This window comes from Echeneis naucrates, chromosome 23, assembly GCF_900963305.1.
Source record: "Echeneis naucrates chromosome 23, fEcheNa1.1, whole genome shotgun sequence".
NCBI lineage: Eukaryota > Metazoa > Chordata > Actinopteri > Carangiformes > Echeneidae > Echeneis > Echeneis naucrates.
In genome coordinates, this window is record NC_042533.1 from 12,975,921 (window position 1) to 12,995,963 (window position 20,043).

Sequence of the window (20,043 nt, forward strand, 5' to 3'; positions counted from 1 at the left end):
TGCTCGGTGTGTTTGTCAAGAGGCCTCATGCAGAGGAGGGAAGTGTTAAAGGATGGTGGGCTTTCCCTCCTCCAGTGGTGCACATCTTCATTTTGTCTCAGTCTTTGAGCTGTGGTGTTCTTTATTTCCCAGCAATCTTCAATGTGTGTATCCATCTCTTTGTCTTTCAACCACACAAGGAAACAACTGGCAGGCATCACGTGAAAACACAGTTGTTCTGGGTGAAGGATACGCTCCCAGCTGTCAGCCTGTAGGAGACAGGTCTGCACAAACAGCCTGGGCCTCAGCTTCTCAGACCGACTTCACAAACAAGAATCGGTTGTTTTTGGGCAGAGCAAGACACTTGAAGCAGAGAATTGTAAGGCTGGTCGTGGCTAATGTTTGCTCCAGACTCGAGTAAGCCGTTAGAGCGAGCCAGCATACGCACAACAACCGTGACTACCTGAAACGGAACACAGCCACGTTTAATATTTTGACACAATTAGTGAGGAAAACATCAGTCACACAGGACTGAGCTGACGCCCCACCAGCCATTCAGGAGAAATCCCATCGCTGTGGTTGTGAGTGTAATGCTGACAGTAGGCTTGACTTTGTCATTTTGTATAGTGTCAGTATTGTATAATTTTATCTAATCTTCTGCAAACACATACTGACGTTCTTTTTATGCTAATGGATCATACCGCATCAAATCATCACCTGCCCGTTTAATATTTAGAGCAGAAACAAATAGTTGAAACTATTTCAGCAATGGATTTGTTCTCAGTGCCATGTCAGACGCACACTCCCAGGTTACTCATGTGGCCATGTGATACTTCTCGCACATATGTATATATAGATATAGCTATGTATACATATGCATATTAGTAGATAACAGAATGTGTGTGTCAGGGGTTCGGATTAAAGAAGCAATGTGAATAAATCTCTCGGGGCTTTGGGAAATCACAGCCGATACTGGTCAATATTTCCTGAACATCTGCGGTGACACGAATATGCGTGGTGCGTCCACCAGGGGGCAGTGTGGGGAAAGTGCTTCAGTCCTGCTTGGTGCTTGACTCGCTCCATAAAAATCTCTCTGGAAACCACTTCAGACGTGTGTGGTGGAGGATTTCAGCGCACCACGCCTCATCAGGTTCAACTGGATGTCTCAAGACAAAAGACGCAAAATAGGTGACAGATTAATAAATGGGCGTCACTTGCGGTTCACGATTTTAATCACACGTGAAATCAAAGGAATGAGGAAGGAGACCGCACAGAGAGAGTTTAACACTAACACCATCTATACGGTTCTAATGAAGTCTAATTGATTGCAGCGTGAATAAATCAGTTTAATGAGGGAGCACAAAGCTGTCCTGAAGCCGAGCTCAGCCTAAAGTATTTAGTACGGTGGCCCCGAGAGCTCATCTCACTGCGACTTTATTCGACAGCAAAAAAAAAAGCGAAGGCGATGGATCACAGCACTGTCAATTGTTTACATCACTTCGGGCTATTTGTATTGGAACTCTAATAGCTAGTTTAACAGCAGATATTTGCAATTGTGAAATATCGGAATCATCCGATCGCAGTGAATAAAAAAAAAAACAAACAAAACAAACCAGAAGCACAGTTGATCTCGTTTCCCAACAGCACCGACGGAGAGCCATCTTCCCCAACAACAACACAATTTGTTCACATAACCGGGCAACTGGTAGAACTAGACAGCTGTCCCCACAGGGATTCTGGGGTTGTTGCTCTGTCCCACGGTCGTGTATGTGTCAGTTGATGAACTACATGCACGTGGACTTAACCCTGTGTGTGTTTGTGTGTTTGTGTGTGTGTGTGTTTGTGTGTGTGTGTGTGTGTGTGTGTGTGTGTGTGTGTGTGTGTGTGTGTGTGTGTGTGTGAGAGAGTGAGTGTGAGTGTAAGAGAGAGATCAACTGCTCTGGTATCACAGGAGTCTGGACTGGAGGCGCACACACATGCACTTGCAGCTGTCACCTGTAGCTCCTCTGTTAATTTGAGCAGCATTAAACTATTAAACTGTGGAACGTTGTTTTAGCTAAAGATGTGAAATGGATGGACATGCAGATTTGTCAGCTGCTTTCAGGTGTTCGGGGAGATTGTTTCAAAACTCTGGCTCAGGGAGTTATCTAGTCCCAGAGGACCTGGAACGCTTCTGCAAGTACACACAAGTAGATCAGGGATGGGTTCACATAATAAACCCGTGGTTAGGGCCTAAACGGCCTGCTTTGGCACCCAGGAAGTCAGAGCAGTGGTTTCAGGGCTGCTGTGGTTATCAATGTTTACATAGAAACTTTAAACCATCAAAACAGCAAGAAATGAAAAGCTAAGATTTAGTTTTCTTTCCTTTATGCATCCTAGTGAGAAGTTTTCGTTTAAATTAAATGAGTAATGTTTGGCAGGAGCTTGTTAACTTGCAGGCAAAACACACAGGACACAAGGAGCACCCACAGCCCATGTTATAGATTATCTTTGATTTTAATCAGACATTAATTACAGGATATACATGGTGTTTCATTGAAACAAGAGTGTACCACTGGTGAGCAAAGCCCTCTTTGCTCCTGAGTTCCAGAGATGGGTGACATACTCCCTCACCAAGACGTGCGTAAAGAGCGTTTTGCTAATCTGGGTTTGCGTTCAGGGGCCAAAAATGAAAATAAGACCGCTGCCACTTTTGACACAGTTTCCACATTTAACCCAGTTTACACAGAACCAAGGCAGTAGGATAAGTCAGGGTAATTCTGTCAATAATTCTAACGATGGAATTTCCATTGTTTTAGGGAAATTTCAATTTCACAGATTCACCAGCTTGGGCTTTTTTCATTGTTATTCTACAGTTTCAATTCATTATTGTTAAAAAAAAAAAGAAGTTAAAACAAAAAAAAGCATATATATACAGTTGAACTCAGTAGATATATATACATTTATATATACATACAATATTATATAAATATAGTAAAATAGATTAAATTACAATGATTTCATGGTTTTCCATAAATAGATGTTGGACAATAACAGTTTGGTGATGTGTTACGTTAGTGTTGGAAGCACAGTGCACGATGATAAGACCCAAGTCCACATCGAGCGTTCAAGTTCTTTGTGAAACATTTCTCAAGCAGGAAACTGTGCATCCATTTACGCACAAACACTCTGACAGAGGCAACTAGTCGACAGGTTTGGTTGTTGGTGTTAAGGAGCACACCTGACTTTAAGTTGTTTTTTTTTTTTGTTGTTGTTGTTGTTGGTGCTGCACGTTTTTGCAAGTTTAACAGGTAAATTACAACCACTGCATGTGGTTAAATTCAAAGTATTCTCCCAGAAAGAAAAAAATGTTCAGTGTCCTCCTCCCACCCACTCCCCTCTTCTTAACAAAGAGGTGGAACTGGAGGCCCAATGCAGTAGTGTTGTAGCCGCACACGCCATTCAAACAAGGTCATCAGCAGGTTTTTCAAGAGTTAATACAGTTTCATGAGAGTCCTCCTGTGAGATACTCTGCAGATCCCAGTGTTGGTATTTAGAAGGCAGGTTCAGTTGACTTATACTATGTTTTACAAGGAAAGCTGACACTATAAGCAAGGTCACAAAGCCTTGGTACGAATACTGACTAGGCGGTGTTGTGGGCCTTCCCTGTCAAAACTGCCAAAACTGTTTTTTTGTTTTTTTTTTTCTCCTCTCTCTCGCTTCACACATGTGCTAAACAGTAAGTGCTTTCAATATACAAATATGCTTTACAAATACATTTATGGCAAAGGGGAAAAGAAAGGTTGGAGGGGATGTTAGAACTAAATTGTCCTTGATGAGAATAAACGTTCAAGTCCGCTGCCTCTCGTCAACTATTATGGGAGATTTTTTTTCGTACGAGTGATGCCGAGCTTCGAGGTCACAGCCACACTCGTGCACACAACGCTGTACCTGAGTGTAAGCTGCATTTTGAACCCTTAGACTACGTCAACTCTGTTATGAGGCACCTTCAAACAGTTGTTTTCAGCTGTAACATTAACTACAAAAAAAAAAAAAAAAAAGCAGAAACAATACAGAGTAAAAATGAGAAAAAAACGACAAAAAAAGCTACAATAAAAATCGAGGAAAACAAGTAAAACGCCATCTTTGTGGCCTATAACAGCATACTGTACAAAGTTTTGATACATTCTCTTGGAATGGCAATGGTCTGTTGCTCAGGAAGACAAAGCCGAGCATCAAGTGAGTTCTTGTGTTTTTCTTCTTTTACAATACGTTTTTCATCTTCGTTGGTTGCGTGGTCATTAGCAGTCCAGTGCTGGGGGCTGTTTCTCCCGTCCGTCCCCTCCTGCCCCGGCAGGCTGCAGCAGGACAGGCGGAGCTTTAGTGTCCATTGGCGGGTGCTTCAGGGCTGGCCGTGGTGTTCTGCAACCAGTCCATCATGATGAGGGTCATGCTGCCGACCATGACGACGAGGCCGCACAGGAGGAAGGCAGTGGCCTGGAGGAGGAAAAAGGTTTCGCGTTTAGCAAATGTGTTCGACCACAGAGCAGCTGGGTCCAACAGTGACACAGATTTCTGCCGACGCCTTACCCCGATCTTTTGCATAGACTTCATGGGCTCCTTCTTGACCAGCTTGATGTAGAAAGCCGAGGGCAGGATGAAGATCAGCATGGCAGCGGCAGAGGCGCCTGGGAGTGGTAAGAAGTTTGGCATTTCAGTCACAACATATGTTGGCTTGCATTTTATAGCGTCATGTTAAGCATGGACACGGAGAGACACTCACCGATGAAGCCAAAGATGTCCCTGATGGTGGGGACAAAGATGACCAGGGCGTTGGTGCCAGCCAGCAGGACCACAGTAATGACGGTGTGGCGGATCCAGCTGAACTCCTTAGAGGAGGACACGTGCTGGTTGATGGAGGTACGAATCTACAGAAAGAGGAAAAGAGAGGTTAATTCACATGGCCCACTGAATTTTACTGACTACTCAAAGAAATGAGCTGGACGTCTTTCCCTACTCACAGGAAAGAGCACCACAGGGACAGTGAGGGTGACGGCGGTCAGCACGGCAAGGCGAACAATCAGCAGGACAACATCGAACTTGAAGATTTTGGAGTAAGTGTGCAGCAGCTCAGGCTCCACGTGCACTGTGGAAGGACAGAGACCCGTTAGACCCAAAGAACTTCGCAAACACAACAGATGAAACATCTCAGCTCATCTCATCCATACAGTCTAAAGTTAGACCTCCATGTGGTCTTTGATTAAAGTATCTATGTCTCACTCCACAGAGAAATGCAGTCAGTGTGTATTCAGGAACTGAGATTTAAAACCAGCTGTCAGGATTTCTGTGACTTTGTGATGTCACAACAAAGCTTCCACAGCCTGACTCCCCACCAAAGACCTCCTGGACCCTCCATCTGATTTGGTTTTTACCTGAAATCTATTATATTAAATAACGAACATTTGTTCACCCAGCAGAGAACCAATCAGAAAAGCAGCTCGGGGCCTCTTTTCTGATTGGCTCAAGAGCTGAGGGAGAGGTCAAGCTAAAATTCTATCTTGATTGGAGAAGTGTAAAATACGGGCCATGCAGTTTAAAAAAAAAAAACAGCTGTAAATCTGCCAGATTTTTTTTAATGGTGAGAAAATGTAGAAACACTCGTAATCATCTTAATATGTTAGCTGTTATTGCAAAAATCACACCTGATAAGCATTAGTAAGCTGTTCCTACAGAGATTCTAGCGTTTCTGTCAACGAACTGCATTAAAAGAAAGCACTCATTACAATATAAATGTTTTTGGGTTTTTTTTTTGCTCTCCATTCTAACGTATCTGTTGCAATGCCTGCCCCTCCCTAAACGTGCTACAATTTGCTTTTTCTGTCCAAGTGTGTTGAAAGAAGCATTTGAAACATTTCTCAATTGCTCTAACTTGTTCCCTATCACCAAATCCGGTTTTACCTAGGAATAACAAATGAGCAAGTCTTTGCCGGCTATCATACAAATGTATAACTGGTCTGTTCCAGGAAATTCACATTTGTTCAGATGTTCTTCCCCAAACAAACAGAAACACAAACTTGCTGGCGCTGTCTAAAATGGTCACAGGTGAGTTTTTTCACAGTCTTACATAACAGGCCTCCAGTTCTGTCCTGTTCATGTTTTCCTAAACGTCACTCTGTATTTAATTTGGAAATGGTGCCTTCTCAGCTTAAAGTTGGACAATCGATCTGTTCTGACATGTAGTATTCAGGGGCAGTGACTGTTTTTGATCCCACACCGATTGGTTTTCGGTACATTTTTTGATGCGTACATGGGAAAAATTCCACTCTGGTTCACCTCACGTCTTGTTACTTTTCATTTCATGTTCACACTAAACCTTTTCTTTTCTTTTCTTGTTTCTTACCGTTGAAGGTCAGATATCCGAAGAGGGCAGCCAGCAAGTACATGATGAACATGGCCAGGAAGGACACGTTGGCAACACCTTGCATCTTTCTGCGGGAGCGGCTGTTTGGGAGAGGGGGCATGTTTTATTAAAGCACAAGAACAGGGTAATCTTAGAGATATAGTACTGATAAGGAAGCAGCTGCAGTTTGGGTGAACATGATGAAATGAGAGCACTCACTCTTTCAGCTCCTCGTACATTGGAAGGATGGCGGGGTGGCACACGAAGGCGAAGGACAGAATGGGAACAGCGTAGACAGTCTGAGGAAAAAAGACACCGGCCAAACATTAGTGAAAGACCAAAGTTAATGTATGTACTTTGATTCTGCAGACGTTTGCATGCCAAAGAGTGTCACCTGCGAGTTGAAGACAAAGTATTTGGGTGTGCAGTGATCCTCGCTGTTGTCCTCGGAGATGTTTGGGTGGTGCAAGGTCATGTTCAGCCCTTTGCTCAGGCTTTCGTTAAAATTGCTGATGTCTAGAGGGCACGGTATCTGGAACTTCTTGATGATCACCTGGAGCACAGCCAAACACATTTTAGCTCAGGTTTTCCGATACTTTCTGGCTCTTTAAACCTGAACCATACTAAAAAAGACGGAGAAGCCAAGGCCTCAAGCCCAAGTTTAAAAGATGCAGTCAAGTTTCACTATTTGTACTCTGTGTATCAGTTTTATGTAACATAATTTTATTGTTTATTGCGTTCAAGATCAACAGGCTGAGTGTTCAGTAAATGTGTGTGTGTCAGAGAGAGAGAGGGCGATCAGGAAATGAGAGCATTTTACTCACCACAATCAGGAAAAACACCATGCAGAGCAGGGAGAAACCGCTGGTGTAACCAAGGTAGCCTGAAGAGGAAGGAGTGGAAGAAGACAAACATGAGCTGCTGTTTTTTGTTTTTTTTTTTTTTAAATACAGGATTCCACTTCAAAACCATGTTGGGTTTTTTTTTTTCCTTTTCATCACTTCACTCTCAGCTGTGAACATTTTTGGACTGTTGGATGTCTGCTTACACGCGAATACAGAAACCCACAATCAGACATCCATTTTCAAAAACCAGACACGCAGCTCACCCAAGTTCCTGAGCAGGGAGAGGGGCAGGATGATGGCAAGCGTCACTATCAGCACCAGGTAGTCTCCATTAGTGTACCATTCACTGAAACAAAGAATAAAACATCTTAACGTCAGGCATGAATCCAGAAATGAGCATATATGACACTAATCTATCTTAATATGTAGCAGTGGAGCGATAAGGGCAACTCCACCAACTTTACAGTCCAGTCTACTTGTCAGAAAAAGTTCTATCCAAGCTCCAAAAGCTCTTATATAATCTGTTCCTCTCTTTTGGGAGCTTGTCTGATGAAGTCTGAGTGAATTAACCCAGAAGAATCACCATTTATGAGAAATGTATGATGAGACTAAAAGTTGGGATGGAAGTCAGTTTTCAATCAGTCTGATGGTGAAAGTGTCCTCATATTGAACGCCTTTCATGACTGCGGTGGATCCATCTCCCTTTTCAGGGATCTAGTCTGGAGGCGATAGGCCTGATCAAACCTCTCAGCTCCTGACTCTCCTGCATATCAACTGACGCATGGTGGATGAGCCATCAACGGAAACAGATGAAACAAGGCAGCAGCGGCAATGCGAACTGCATTAAATTTTGGAACTTGAATTGAGGTCGCAGTGAGCTCACACCGCGCTCTGTCCCAACACAGCACCGCCTGCACCGCCTCTAAAAGGCCTCTTTGAAAGCCCACGTGACGGACTGAGCACTGTCTGCTCCTTTTAAACATCCAGACCAACCCCCTTCAGCACCAGTCTTCCACGACGACCGGAGGACAAAGCCGCTGTTTCGTCGTCTCTGACACTAAGCACTTGACAAAACAGCCAGCAGCCATTTTGCTGGCTGTGCCACTTCACCTCGAGTGTTTCAGCCAGCAGGCTCCACCCTCTTTCACTTCTCATCTAAAAAAAAAAAAAATTCTAATAGAAGACCAAACCTTCTAACACATCACATCACTTCTTTCAGACTAAATATCTGTTGTCCTGTTGCCTTGGGCTGTTAAAGAAAGTCAGTACACTCAGGAAGGACTTAGACCTGCAAAGCTGCAAAACAAAAAGTTCTAATGCTAGATTGGCATCACCACCAAAACTGAATCACTGTTCCCTAGCTAGAGATCTGGGAACCAGTTTCTTCGAAATCAGTCTCAACTTGCCAGAGAGTTCAAAGACCTGCACTGCGCGATCACAGTTTTTTTATTTGTCACTGATATTTAAACTGTGGAGCCTGAGAACGGAGATGAAAAGTGACACTGAGATGTTTTTTGGTCCTTGAAACCACTGATATATCTCCTTATGGGTATCGTGTCCATGCTATCCCATATGGAACACATTTTTGAAGACCTGTCCACCTCTTCCAGAACAGAATTATACATTTGGTCACTCACCCATTGCTGGTTCCCAGGAAGGCCTGGATGACGATGGGCAGCTCGTATTTGACAATATAGAGGTAGCTTGACATGGCTGTAAAGAAGAACAACTACAGTTAGTAGACTTCCCTGTGAAATAAGCCGAGTCATGCCCATAAATGGAATGCCACGACAAAAACAGTGATGTGTGATATTTCTACTACTACGTGAATTTCTGCTGGAAGTGACTCTACATTCCCGAAACACATGCTCATGTCCACCAGCCAAGAACTCTGTTTTCTTCTTTTTCCCTCCCCAATTCTGATGTAGAGTTTTAGCTTGCACAGTTGATAAATATAGAAAAGTACTTTGGCCACAGTTACACAACACTTTTGTTGCTCACCTCCAATGTTTTGCATGGTGATGGAGAAGGAAGCAGCGAGTTTCCCTGGCAACCCAAAGGCTTTGTAACCCAATTGCTCGTACACCAGTGCACCTTCGAAGGGGAATGACACAAGGAAGATTTAGCATTGACGTGATTAGAAAAAGCTTAAAGAAGCCATTGGACAGGTTTTCTGCACCACGACTATCCGACGCACCCACCTCCTTCATTGGCCGTCTTCAGCAGCAAGTGTACAGAATACAACGAGAAGATGGCAACAGCCATGAGGAGAATCCTGTAAATAGAGAAGAGGGCTCTTTAGCTGAGGTGGGAATAACAAGAAAAAACAGCAACAAGCGGATCTTTATCAGCAGTAATATTTAGAACCCATTGCTTTATTAAACAGGGGCTTTTAATGGCAGAATCCTATTAGTTTCAATTTGACTAAAGGGTCAAGAACTCATGGTGATTTTTACTGGTTTCCTTTGAGATTCGAGAGCCTGCCTGTTTTTCCCCACAGTAAGAAAATCATCTTTTCTCCCATTCTTCAGCCTAATCAACAAAAAAAGACTCCAAAGGCAGCATCTGCTGGGTGTCAAAGGACGGACAGGTTTTCCTGGTATGGGATCCTCTTAGCACCCATTAGAGGCCTACTCTGTAAAGACACAGCCTTTCCTGTGAGCACGTCATGTTCCAGCTGCTTTACCCTTTACCAGCCACTGATCACAGATCTAATCTAATCATTTTATGCCCTAAGACTTGGTAAATATATACTTAGGAAGATCTTTCCTGGGGAGTGTGTTTGTTCCAAAAGGCTGCAATTGCTGATGTGTAGAGTGCCAGACAGTTTAGAAATGCAAACAGGTACAGCCATTAATCTGTGATAAAGAGCAACCAGGAACACGTCCAGCCAGCACTGCAGTAGCTGTTTAGTTTGTTTTTTTTTTTGTGCATGTGTAAACACCCACTGCCTATGTAGGGCTCTGATTGGTCAGCTGCCTGACAGTGACCCAGGCTCATCTCCATTCATGATCTCCTGCGAGCGTATACGACCTCTCTGTTTATGTAACTCGCTCAAATGCGGCAGGATTAACTCAACTAAGCTGGGTCTTTGGCCACTCCTTCTGTTTGCAAGTTGACATGCAACTGCTCATTCAGTGTAAACAGTATTACTCAAATCAAATTTGGTTTCTGACTCCTGTGAGCTGGTTTGGGAACAGGGTATGTGTGCTTGTGAAGCCTTTAGCCCCTTTAGAAATACTTTTTTCCGTGTTGTGTAAGAAAAAGTGGGCTCCAAAAATGAAAGCGTACTTAAGAGGAGGTGTGAAAGTGAGTGACACCATTCATACCTCACAATAAACAACACAGGAAGCTCTCATAAAGAAAAAAAAAAAAAAAAGAGTCAACATCACTTGTCCTGAATTGAAGTTTTCTTTTTTCCATTTTTCCCACATTTTTCACATGTTTATCTACAGCAAACATGACAGTGAGAACTTCAGCTGTGGGGACGAGCTTCTACAAACTTTTGACCCCCTCCTCTGTAATCTACAGAGTGGCTGCAACAAGCACGCACAGACACACACTCTACGGGCGGGAAAAACCTGCCTTGCAAAGTTCTACCACAACATGCTCCATGGCCTTGACGTAACAGACAAAACTACAGCTGCCTGCGCCGAAGTCAGATAATGATGAAGCGGCATTAGCTGTCGGTTCACCTGCATTCTCACCTCCCATGACTGCATTGTTACTTCACACCTTCCTCAATGAAGGAAATAGCATATTTTTGCCACTATAACCTATTACCTGAAAAGCATAGTGTATGAATCTTTATTATAGTAATACTTGAACATGAAAACTTACACAAACAGGGCAATGCCAGTGTTGGCCATAGCGTAGGACAGACCCAGGATGCCACTGCCCATGATGGCGTTGCCCAGGTTGAAGACGGACATGCCAAAGGAAGCATTGCCCTGGTGCTGCGGAGGAAAGAAAAAAATTGTTCAAAGTTGTTCAAAAATATTGAAAAAAGAAAACCTAAGTTTTCAAAGAAGAAGAATGAGCAGCTCTTACATATTCGGTTTCGTACTTCTTCTTTCCCAGGTTGTGTTCGGGGAGGAATTTCTGGCTTTCTGCATCGATGTCAGAGCATTGGCTAGAGGAGAAAACAGAGCAGGAAAGAATGAGGAAAGAATAATGAAGTGTGGTGGAAAAAAATGGAAGAGGATTGTGATTTTTGTTTTTTTTTTTTGTTTTTGGGTAAGACTTATTCACCTGTCCAGTGGGACCTTCTTTGTAGAGTCCTGAAAAGTGTACTCAGTGCTGTTAGAGCTGCTGTTGTCTTCCTCAGGAGACATGTTCAAAAAGTTCATCTCAGTTTTGGTAGCAGGCTGTTTCATACTGGGCAGAAAAAAACGACACATTTCACCTTTTTTATTGTCAATATTATTACTATCATCACTATCTAAATTCCTTTACGCATTCTTGCTCCCTGCGTCACGTCCTCCTACCACCGCCCGCTTGTTTCTAGCTGTGCGCGTTCGCGTCGTTAGAATAATCAATATTATAGTGAGAAGGCGCGCGCCCTGTGGTCATGTGACTTCCTCTGAGAGGAGGGAGGGAGATGGAGATGGGGTGACGCACCGCTAGTGGAAAAATACCAGACCGGCAACCTCGTCTACCTCCCCCCCAGCAGCGCCGAGTAACAAAAAGCCGCAGCCGCTGAGTTAGCGCGCTTTCCTTCCCGGCAGAAATCAAAGAAAAAGTGAAATGAAGACATTCTGTGACAGCCCCCCCCCCCCTCACACACACACTCTTTATTTAAGACCCCAAAGCTTTTAGATGAAGATGGACATGGAGGCAAAGCTCCGTGATCTGAGCTCAATCTAAATAAAATTATATAATCAGTCATCACGGCTGTAAAGTGCGCACATGTGGAGTCACATTCACCCACAAATCCGCAATCCTGGATCCGGTTTCTGACATTATTTCCGAGACCGGCTTCAATGGAAACAATGGCACGTGCTGTCCCTGTATGGGCATGGCCTCTCCGTTTGGCGCAGAGGGGCTCTGATTCACTGTCAGGTTGTGATTTAAGGATTTTCCATCACACATAAACACCAACACAAACACTGTTGACTGTTTTATTTTTGTCTCTCCTTGTGTCTCCTTGTGTGTGTGTGTGTGTGTGTGTGTGTGTGTGTGTGTGTGTGTGGCGGTGACAGCTACAGACAGGAGTCCAGCACTGCAGCATCACTGTCACCCCAGCTACATTATTTATTCATCAGAATCCGAGCTGACCTGGTAAAAGATGACGCCTCAGGCCTCTAATAACACGTTTCTGCCTTTTTTTTTTTTTTTTTAATAAAACCCGACCTCTACACACCTTATGGGCAGGAGCGGGCTGAATAGTGACTAATTATCCTCTGCCTCTAACGAAACGAGGTTCAAAAGCCAAAGCAAAGACAGGCAGGTTGGCCAGAAATAGAAAACTGAAGAATGGAAAATCTCAAATCTAAAGGCTCTGTTGTTCCTCTCCCAGAGCGGGGAGTCCACATCCGGGGGGTGATTTCTGAGTGACGAAGATGCCGGCAGTCTTACCTGTCTGAGATACGGCAGGGAGCCTGTAAATTCCGTCCAGAGGAAAAACAGATGAAAGAAACAGCAAATGTCCGGACGATTTCTTCACAAAAAAGAAACAAGAGGAGGGGGGGTGGAAAAAAGCCTTCCCGTTCCTTGGTCGTGTTCAGGTAAATGATGAACAGGGTGGGATGAATGGCTTGCTATCTAAGAGGCCGAGACAAAAAGCCGTCACGGTTCAGGTCGTAAACAAACACTGTTTGGATAAAAGCGGAGGAGTTAGATTTAGACAGATAGAGTCCAAAGATGCGGTGCGCTCGGAAACTGGACCGTGTTCTGCTGGAGGCGGGGTGGGGACCCTCCCTTTATAGAGATGAGCATTGCATCAGCCCCAAGCCGCTGATGGGGGGAGGAGGGGTGAGCAGAAAGGAGTGGCCTGGCTTTTTTTTTTTTTTTTTTTTTTACACACACACACACACACACACACACACAGCGGAGACGTGGGTTTGTATACAAACACAGATGACCCAGAGACTGGAGGAACCTGAGGAACAGCTGAGCCCCCACTCCTCTTTCTTCTCCTCCAGACAGTAAGAGTAAGAAAACGGGTTTCTGGCGCCGCTTCGGAGCAGATTAGAAAGATTAGCCGGCGGCGGAGCGGACGCGGGGTCCCCTCTCTCACCCCCCGGACCTGAAGGTTGCCAGGTCGGAGCCGTCCGGTAAATCAGTGCCCACTGGTGACCGCGCTCGGTCGCCGTGTCCCATCACACCCGCCCGTACATTTGGGGATCGTTCTCTGTCACCATCACTGTGTCATGTTGACAAAGGCCGGGGTTTGCCAAACGACGGTGGGTAGCGACATTTTTGGGATATTTGCGCATGCGCTTCGTCGCTAATGTCCAGCCGGGTGTTGTGTTTGGCTTCGAGGGGGGGGGGGGTAAACTTTCACTTTTTCCACTTGGCTTTATTTTCTGAGCATTGTGATCACTTTTGCTGCTCTAATTGTCTAAATTAAAAATGACAAGTCGTTACATTAAAACAAAAGTCAAAAGAACACAATGATTGTGTTTTATGCCACTGTGTGTCAGTTTATTAGAAATCGTGATTAGTGAGGGACCTACCTCTCTGTCTCTCTCTCTCTCTCTCTCTCACACACACACACACACACTCCTGAGTTTGACCCCTCTCCAGCATGAATCAGACCTGAATAAGCAGTTAGAAAATGGATAGGTGGGTCTGATTATGTGACCTCATCGCCTATTTTCCTTCATTACTGACATATTGGGGAGTCATAGGATTAAAACCAAGACTGAAATGAACATCTTTTGTTGTTTTTTCCCTCACAAACTAAAGGTTGCAGGTATCCAGGAAGGTACAACTGTTTAAATATACAACTCACATAAAAAACATCCAAAAATCTCCATCTGATCTGAGGGTTAGTGGAGAATCTAGTTCTCTTTGGCCCATTTTTTACTGTTTAGCCTTTACCTTTATCTGTCCTTGCAAACAATTTATCCATTTAACTGCTTCGATATCAATAGAATAAGATATGTAGCTTCTTTTCAGTCCAATATTTCTGTAGTTTATTCATTCATGTATTTGTTTATTGAAGCTCTGCTGTTTCGTTTGCTTACTGACTTGCCATGAAGTTGTATATTTATTTCATGGAATTATTGTTATTATTATTACTCGTCAAATGAGTTGAGTCACACAGTCAGTTGAAGTTTTCTGGGAATCAGCTCATAAAGTGACCACCCCATCACTGAGATGTGGATGTGAAGATACAGAACTCAGATCTGTCTGAGATTTTCTGAGGGGACCGTGATCTCCAAGTGGCCACGACCCCTTGTCAGCCCCAATCAGGATTTGAGAGCAGCTTCAAAGCAAACCTCCCTGTCAGAAAGAGATTATGCGCAGACGCTGTCATGTGACATCGTCCACTCTGATCCTCCTTCTGGCTGTTGGCTCATCTCTGTGGGTCAGGTGTGTTTGTGTGTGTGTGGGACTGAAATCTTCCACAGCCCTGGATTTAGTTTATTATTAATAACTGTTGGGCTGAGAACGTTACAGTCTGTGAACTCTTTATGGACCAACTTGTGACATCAAACACCCGGCACAACACTTCCGTCTGAGTCATCTGCACATGTTAATACTATAACTTTCATTTACACTGCTGGCACACATTACTGCAGCTTACTGCTCTTCTCTCTGTCTTACTTCTAATTACACACTAATACTATTATTAGGACACTCCTGTTTTCATCTATCACTGTTATGTTACGAAAAGTACAACTCATGCCACTAGCCCTACTTGTATTTACATGTAACAGGTGTAACTACTATTTGTTATTTCACTACTATAGTAGTACTAATACTACTAATACTAATACTAATCTCTTTTTGTGGTTAATTGAGGAAGACACAGAATACAATGAATACAATGTTGTAGTGTTCAATTTTAGAGATGCACTTTTGTTTGTCAACAATATGACAATAAAAAGAGTGTTCATTTAAACTCTCGTGCATGCGTGTGAGTACTTCCTGCAAAACAGAGTAAAAGTAAATGCAGAAAAAACTGATTCCGGCAAAATTGCAACAAACACAACACACAGAGACGTCCACACACTGGGCGTGAAGACATGAATAATTCAGAAGACATCACACCATGAGTGAAAGGACACTTGTGTTGATTCTCTCACTCACTGTTGTACATAATCTCTGTGTCACATACACACATTGAGCCCAGAATCGCACACAAGTGCGTTTCTAGTGAAATTGTGTGTGTTTCTGTGTACGAACCTTTGTTTGGGGCTTAAGCGCGACCCAGCAGATCTAAGATGGATCAGGAAACTGGAGCAGGGGCAAGGGGTACAGGAGGGGCTGAGGCTGAAAGAAGGAGTCTCTGGTTGGACCAGTAAGACAGGGTGTGGTCAGGGAGGTCAACAATGGCAGGTCCAGAGGAGAGATCTCCTCCTTATCTGAGTTATTCAGTTTTATGAGGTGTTGTAGCTGCAAGTAGATTACAAAGGTCATGAGTAAGGACATCCTGTCAAATTATGAGCAAAACAAACCATGGAAGTTTACCTAGCAATTTGAAGACAAACTTCTAGGATATATATATATATATCAGTGGTTCTTGTGAAAACTGAGTTATTTGAGCTTTGTGAAGCCAAATGTCCTCCCAGCAAGTTTAAATCAAATCACACTTTGTTGAATATAAGCTCTTTGTTTTCAAGAGGCAGACAGGCTCACCCTAACCCTGTATCAGGAAACAATACCAAAATAAAGAATGGGCAGGTGACAGGCTGCAAATCCTCATGCCAGTCTAATCCTAACTGTAATCGAGAGAAAGGAGCAGATCTTGATTTTCAAGGAAAAGTTACCTGATTTTGAAATCATCCCTCCTTCTCAGTGCAGCAATAGCATGGACGCGTTTATGCTTTATGCTAAGCTAATCGTTTGCTGCCTGTAATTGTATTTGTAAAGCCCAGACATGAGTGGTATCAACAAATCCTTGCCAAATATAGCTGCCGAAAAAACATTTTATTTCTTGGATTGTTAAAATCTGAATGATAAGAGAAAGTCAACCCTAATTTTTCATGTCAAAGAAATCAAACTGCATATGCTGTAGTGTATTTACTTACGCTGTACAACCATGTGCACGAAAGGAAATCCCCAAAAGAATTGTCAGCCAACCATGCACGTCCACTTAGCTCTGCACAAAGTTTTAGCCACTGAGCCACTCAGCTGGTTGTTTTGGTTTTACTTCCTGCACCTTTAATGTTTGCTTCACTTTCAGTGACCATAAATAAAAGGAGGTTAAATATATTGGGCGGCCACTTTACTAAATGAATGCTAATGTTGCACACAGCCAACTGAACTGAGCTCTTAATAAAAACGGAACCATTTCGCTCATGTGATGATCACTCCCAGTATTTCATACCCGATCCCCCTGAGCTAGTCAAATTCTGTCCAAATCTTATGTAAGTCCATTTCCTACTGACCAAATGAATACAGGACATCATGTCTAACTGTGCCAGTCTTTCACCAAGACCCCCCGGGCTCCTTCCCCACCTCCTGTTTCCAGGCTGGGCCTATACCTTTTAATTTTTCATTTTCCATGACTTTGGATGAGGGATTTTCTTGCTTCTCAACCTTACTAACCTGACTCCCACTGTGCATGTTTTTGGAAAAGTTAACCTCTGAGGAGGATCTTTATTACACTATAGACGGACATTGTCTTTTTTTTTTTTTTTTTCTCTCTTTTGTCCCTGGAAGCGATCTCATGATCGCACATGCTTTATTAGGAAAATAGAGGCTGTTGGGTTCTTTCTCCTACCGCTTTAGGCATGAACAAAAATGTAATGCAAAGATCTGCAGGGGTCAAATATGAGAGGGGGCAACTGGTTCATTTCCACTGCTAAGGTCAGGGTTTGCTTCTGGTGCATTATGGGCCCCCAGGGGCCCATAATGAGGTCTGCCCGAGAAACACTTATAGAAAATTTTAATCAGTGTTTTTGTGTTGGATTTCTGCAAATAAACATTTTATTTTGCATTAAATGCTGCTAGAGTCTCACTACTCTTATTTTCAGGTTCCTTTTTTTCGTTTTGTGTTGCATTTTATTGGGCATTGGGTGCATGAATACAGCCGCCATTTGACTTTGGTGACACAAAAGGGGCTAGTGGCCATCAGACTGAAAAGCAAACATGTCACCAAAGAGGAAGTGAGTTGTCTTTTGGAAACCTCGTCATGTCGCTCACACACACACGCTCTCACAGAAGCATACTTGATCCTGATCGGACGCGAGGTCTGTGACAGGATCAGGGTCACTATGTAAACACTCCTTAGCTAAACACGACCTGCTAACACAGTGGGAAAGCCCACAGAGCCCAACAACCATCACTGGGGTCTCTTCACAGTTTGGCTTTCGCCTTGAATGTCAAAATCAAACTTTCAGTCTCCTTGCGGGTTCCCATGCCAGTCCCATTCTAATTTTACTTTCAGTATTAGTACGCAAGCTTTGTATCCAGAGTCATTTTGTGATAGGCAAAAACTTAGCCCTAGCTAACATCTCCCCGCCAAATGTCTGAGCAGGGCGCCCAGTTTGATCCACATGGTAAAAATCTCACCCCACCTTTCTACATGAGTTATTAAATTCAGCTTTCCAGTGTCTAGATGTGCCAGAGCATCTCTTGATTCTGCAGCATTACCTTTGTAATCCTCTTAGTGGTGGGAAAGTGGTTTAGCGGGTGCATTCTTTATGACAGCCGCACAAATGGGGGGATCACGTTAGCCTTAGGGGCCCCATAGGGGAGGGTAGGCCGCTTGTCTCCCACTCCAAAAACTTTCCACCCAGGACGGTCCTCGGCCAGCCCTGTGAACCCACTGACTCCCTGTCCACCTCTGCCGGGCTACTGTGGGATGAGGCAGAGAATGAAACAGGCAGATAAAAGGATGAGATATGTGTGAGAGGTCACAGTGGGCCAACACAAACATCAAACTTCATCAAGTAGAAACATCTTTTGTGTGCATTGTGATTTATTTGCTAAGTCTGTTTTCATTAAAGTTTTCACTTTCTTTCCATCTACCTCAGGAAAGTGCAAAAACTATTTTGCTATAGCGAGGTTTTAGTTTTATTTTTTGCAATCATATTTTCACAGTTTCCACTTTGCTCTCTGTTAAATGAGGTGCTGCTGCATTTTAACCAGAACACATGGCTTTGTAAGAAATGTAACACAATATGTTTCACTTCAGCGTCGTTCCAGTGCTTTTGGCCTTAAAAAGACGTAAAACTGTGAAGTTACTTATCTCAATTTCACTACTCACACGGCTCCAGCTGTTTGGCTTTGTGGGGCAGTACATGTGTGTTTGTGTATTTGTGCATGATAGTGTAGCTCTTAAAACACAAATTGAGCCCGAATGTCTCACACTACCAGCGGGAATTAAAAAAAAAAAGGGCATATAAAGGTAAATCAGTTCACAGTGCAGGGTAAAGTTAGGGCACTGGATTTAGTGGGTCTGCAGCAACCGAGAGGATTAGACAGATATCCACACACACACACACACACACACACACACACACACACACACACACAAATGCACACAAAACAGGATACACAGCATACGACTTCTCTCCAAAACAAGGCTTGTAACTGATAAGAATCTGTTGCACTGACATGAGTTTTGGCAGACAGAAAGGCCGAAACACACACACACACATACACACTGTCACTCTCACAAACTTGTGACTGCCTTCACCTTTCACTTTGCCTGCAGGTCTTATCATTTTTGAACTGAGGGTTCACACTTATGTCACTAATGTTGTCGCACCTGGTTTTGGCTGCAGTATCTAAATCTGAAGACTTCAGGCAGTGTGATTATGATGGGCTTGGTGATGTACGATAAGTAGCAGTATTGATGCAGCTGTATTCTATTAAGTCTTGAAGCCTAATAAAGTAGACAAAAACAATATAAACAGTAAAACCAAAGTCAATCATTTATGTATTAAAAGTCCACACATTTTAAAGTTGCCACTCGATGCGGTACCTAATTAAACAGGTTCAGCTTCCATTTTAATACAGTGAAAGTGCCAAAGTCACCAGTTCACAGAGAAAGCTCAGCGACTGTGTTCAACAAGGGTGCATTTATTTGTCGGGAAAAAAAAAAAAAATAATTATCCAAAACAAATCTGAGCCTTCAAACCAGTTTCAAGACTTCTGGAGCCGGCTTGGATCCATAATGCAACCATGTAGGATTTGGTTTCTCTGAAGTTTACCTGAAATCTGTTATATTTGCATTTGATCACGTAGAGAACAATAAGCCAATCAGAGACATTCTGCTCCTCCAAAAACAATTACTAGCATGTGTGTGTCATGTGAAGCCCTGTGATGCTCTGGTGACCTGTTCAGGATGTACCCCACCCTTGCCCAGTGTGAGCTGGGATTGGCTCCACCCCCTGCAACAACCCAAAAATCTGATAAGTGGCAGAAGATGAATGAAAGAATGAACAATTCACTTCAATCTTCATTAAGGCTGAAATGCAACAGGTTCTGCACAGATTAATCGAAAGATAAAATTAAAAATTGATGATATTTTTATAGAAATAGCTGATTTACAGTTGTGATTTCTTTGCCCTAAAGTTTAAGAGTTGCTTTGGAGCTAAATTGGCAAGGGAGTGAGAAACAAAGCCGGTCAGTGGATGATAGGCTCCGGATTCCTGTCTGGCTGTCTTGCTATCATTATGTCCCTTCCAAGCAGGAAGCTGAATGAAATATTTTTGTTAT

The 20,043-nt window shown here is 43.3% G+C and overlaps 1 protein-coding gene across 1 annotated transcript; it reads right to left on the minus strand.

Moving 5' to 3' along the window:
• Window positions 1–3,164: 3,164 nt before the first annotated feature.
• On the minus strand, window positions 3,165–13,115 carry slc38a2 (solute carrier family 38 member 2). Its single transcript, XM_029495094.1, has 16 exons — window positions 12,781–13,115; window positions 11,455–11,580; window positions 11,254–11,335; window positions 11,044–11,159; window positions 9,405–9,478; window positions 9,205–9,297; window positions 8,841–8,916; window positions 7,467–7,549; window positions 7,183–7,241; window positions 6,753–6,911; window positions 6,578–6,657; window positions 6,359–6,459; window positions 4,980–5,104; window positions 4,742–4,886; window positions 4,549–4,646; window positions 3,165–4,455 (listed from the first exon to the last, which is right to left on the minus strand). The coding sequence occupies exons 2-16, from the start codon at window positions 11,577–11,579 to the stop codon at window positions 4,339–4,341; spliced, it is 1,533 nt and encodes a 510-aa protein (XP_029350954.1). The 5' UTR covers window position 11,580; window positions 12,781–13,115; the 3' UTR covers window positions 3,165–4,338.
• Window positions 13,116–20,043: the final 6,928 nt, after the last annotated feature.

Coding starts and splice junctions, on each gene's coding strand:
- slc38a2 (XM_029495094.1), bottom strand. CDS start 11,579: ATGAAACAGCCTGCTACCAAAACTGAGATGAACTTTTTGAACATGTCT. Junction 6,658..6,752: donor ACTTTGTCTTCAACTCGCAG/GTGACACTCTTT, acceptor TTTTTTCCTCAG/ACTGTCTACGCTGTTCCCAT. Junction 4,887..4,979: donor TCCCTGTGGTGCTCTTTCCT/GTGAGTAGGGAA, acceptor CTCTTTCTGTAG/ATTCGTACCTCCATCAACCA.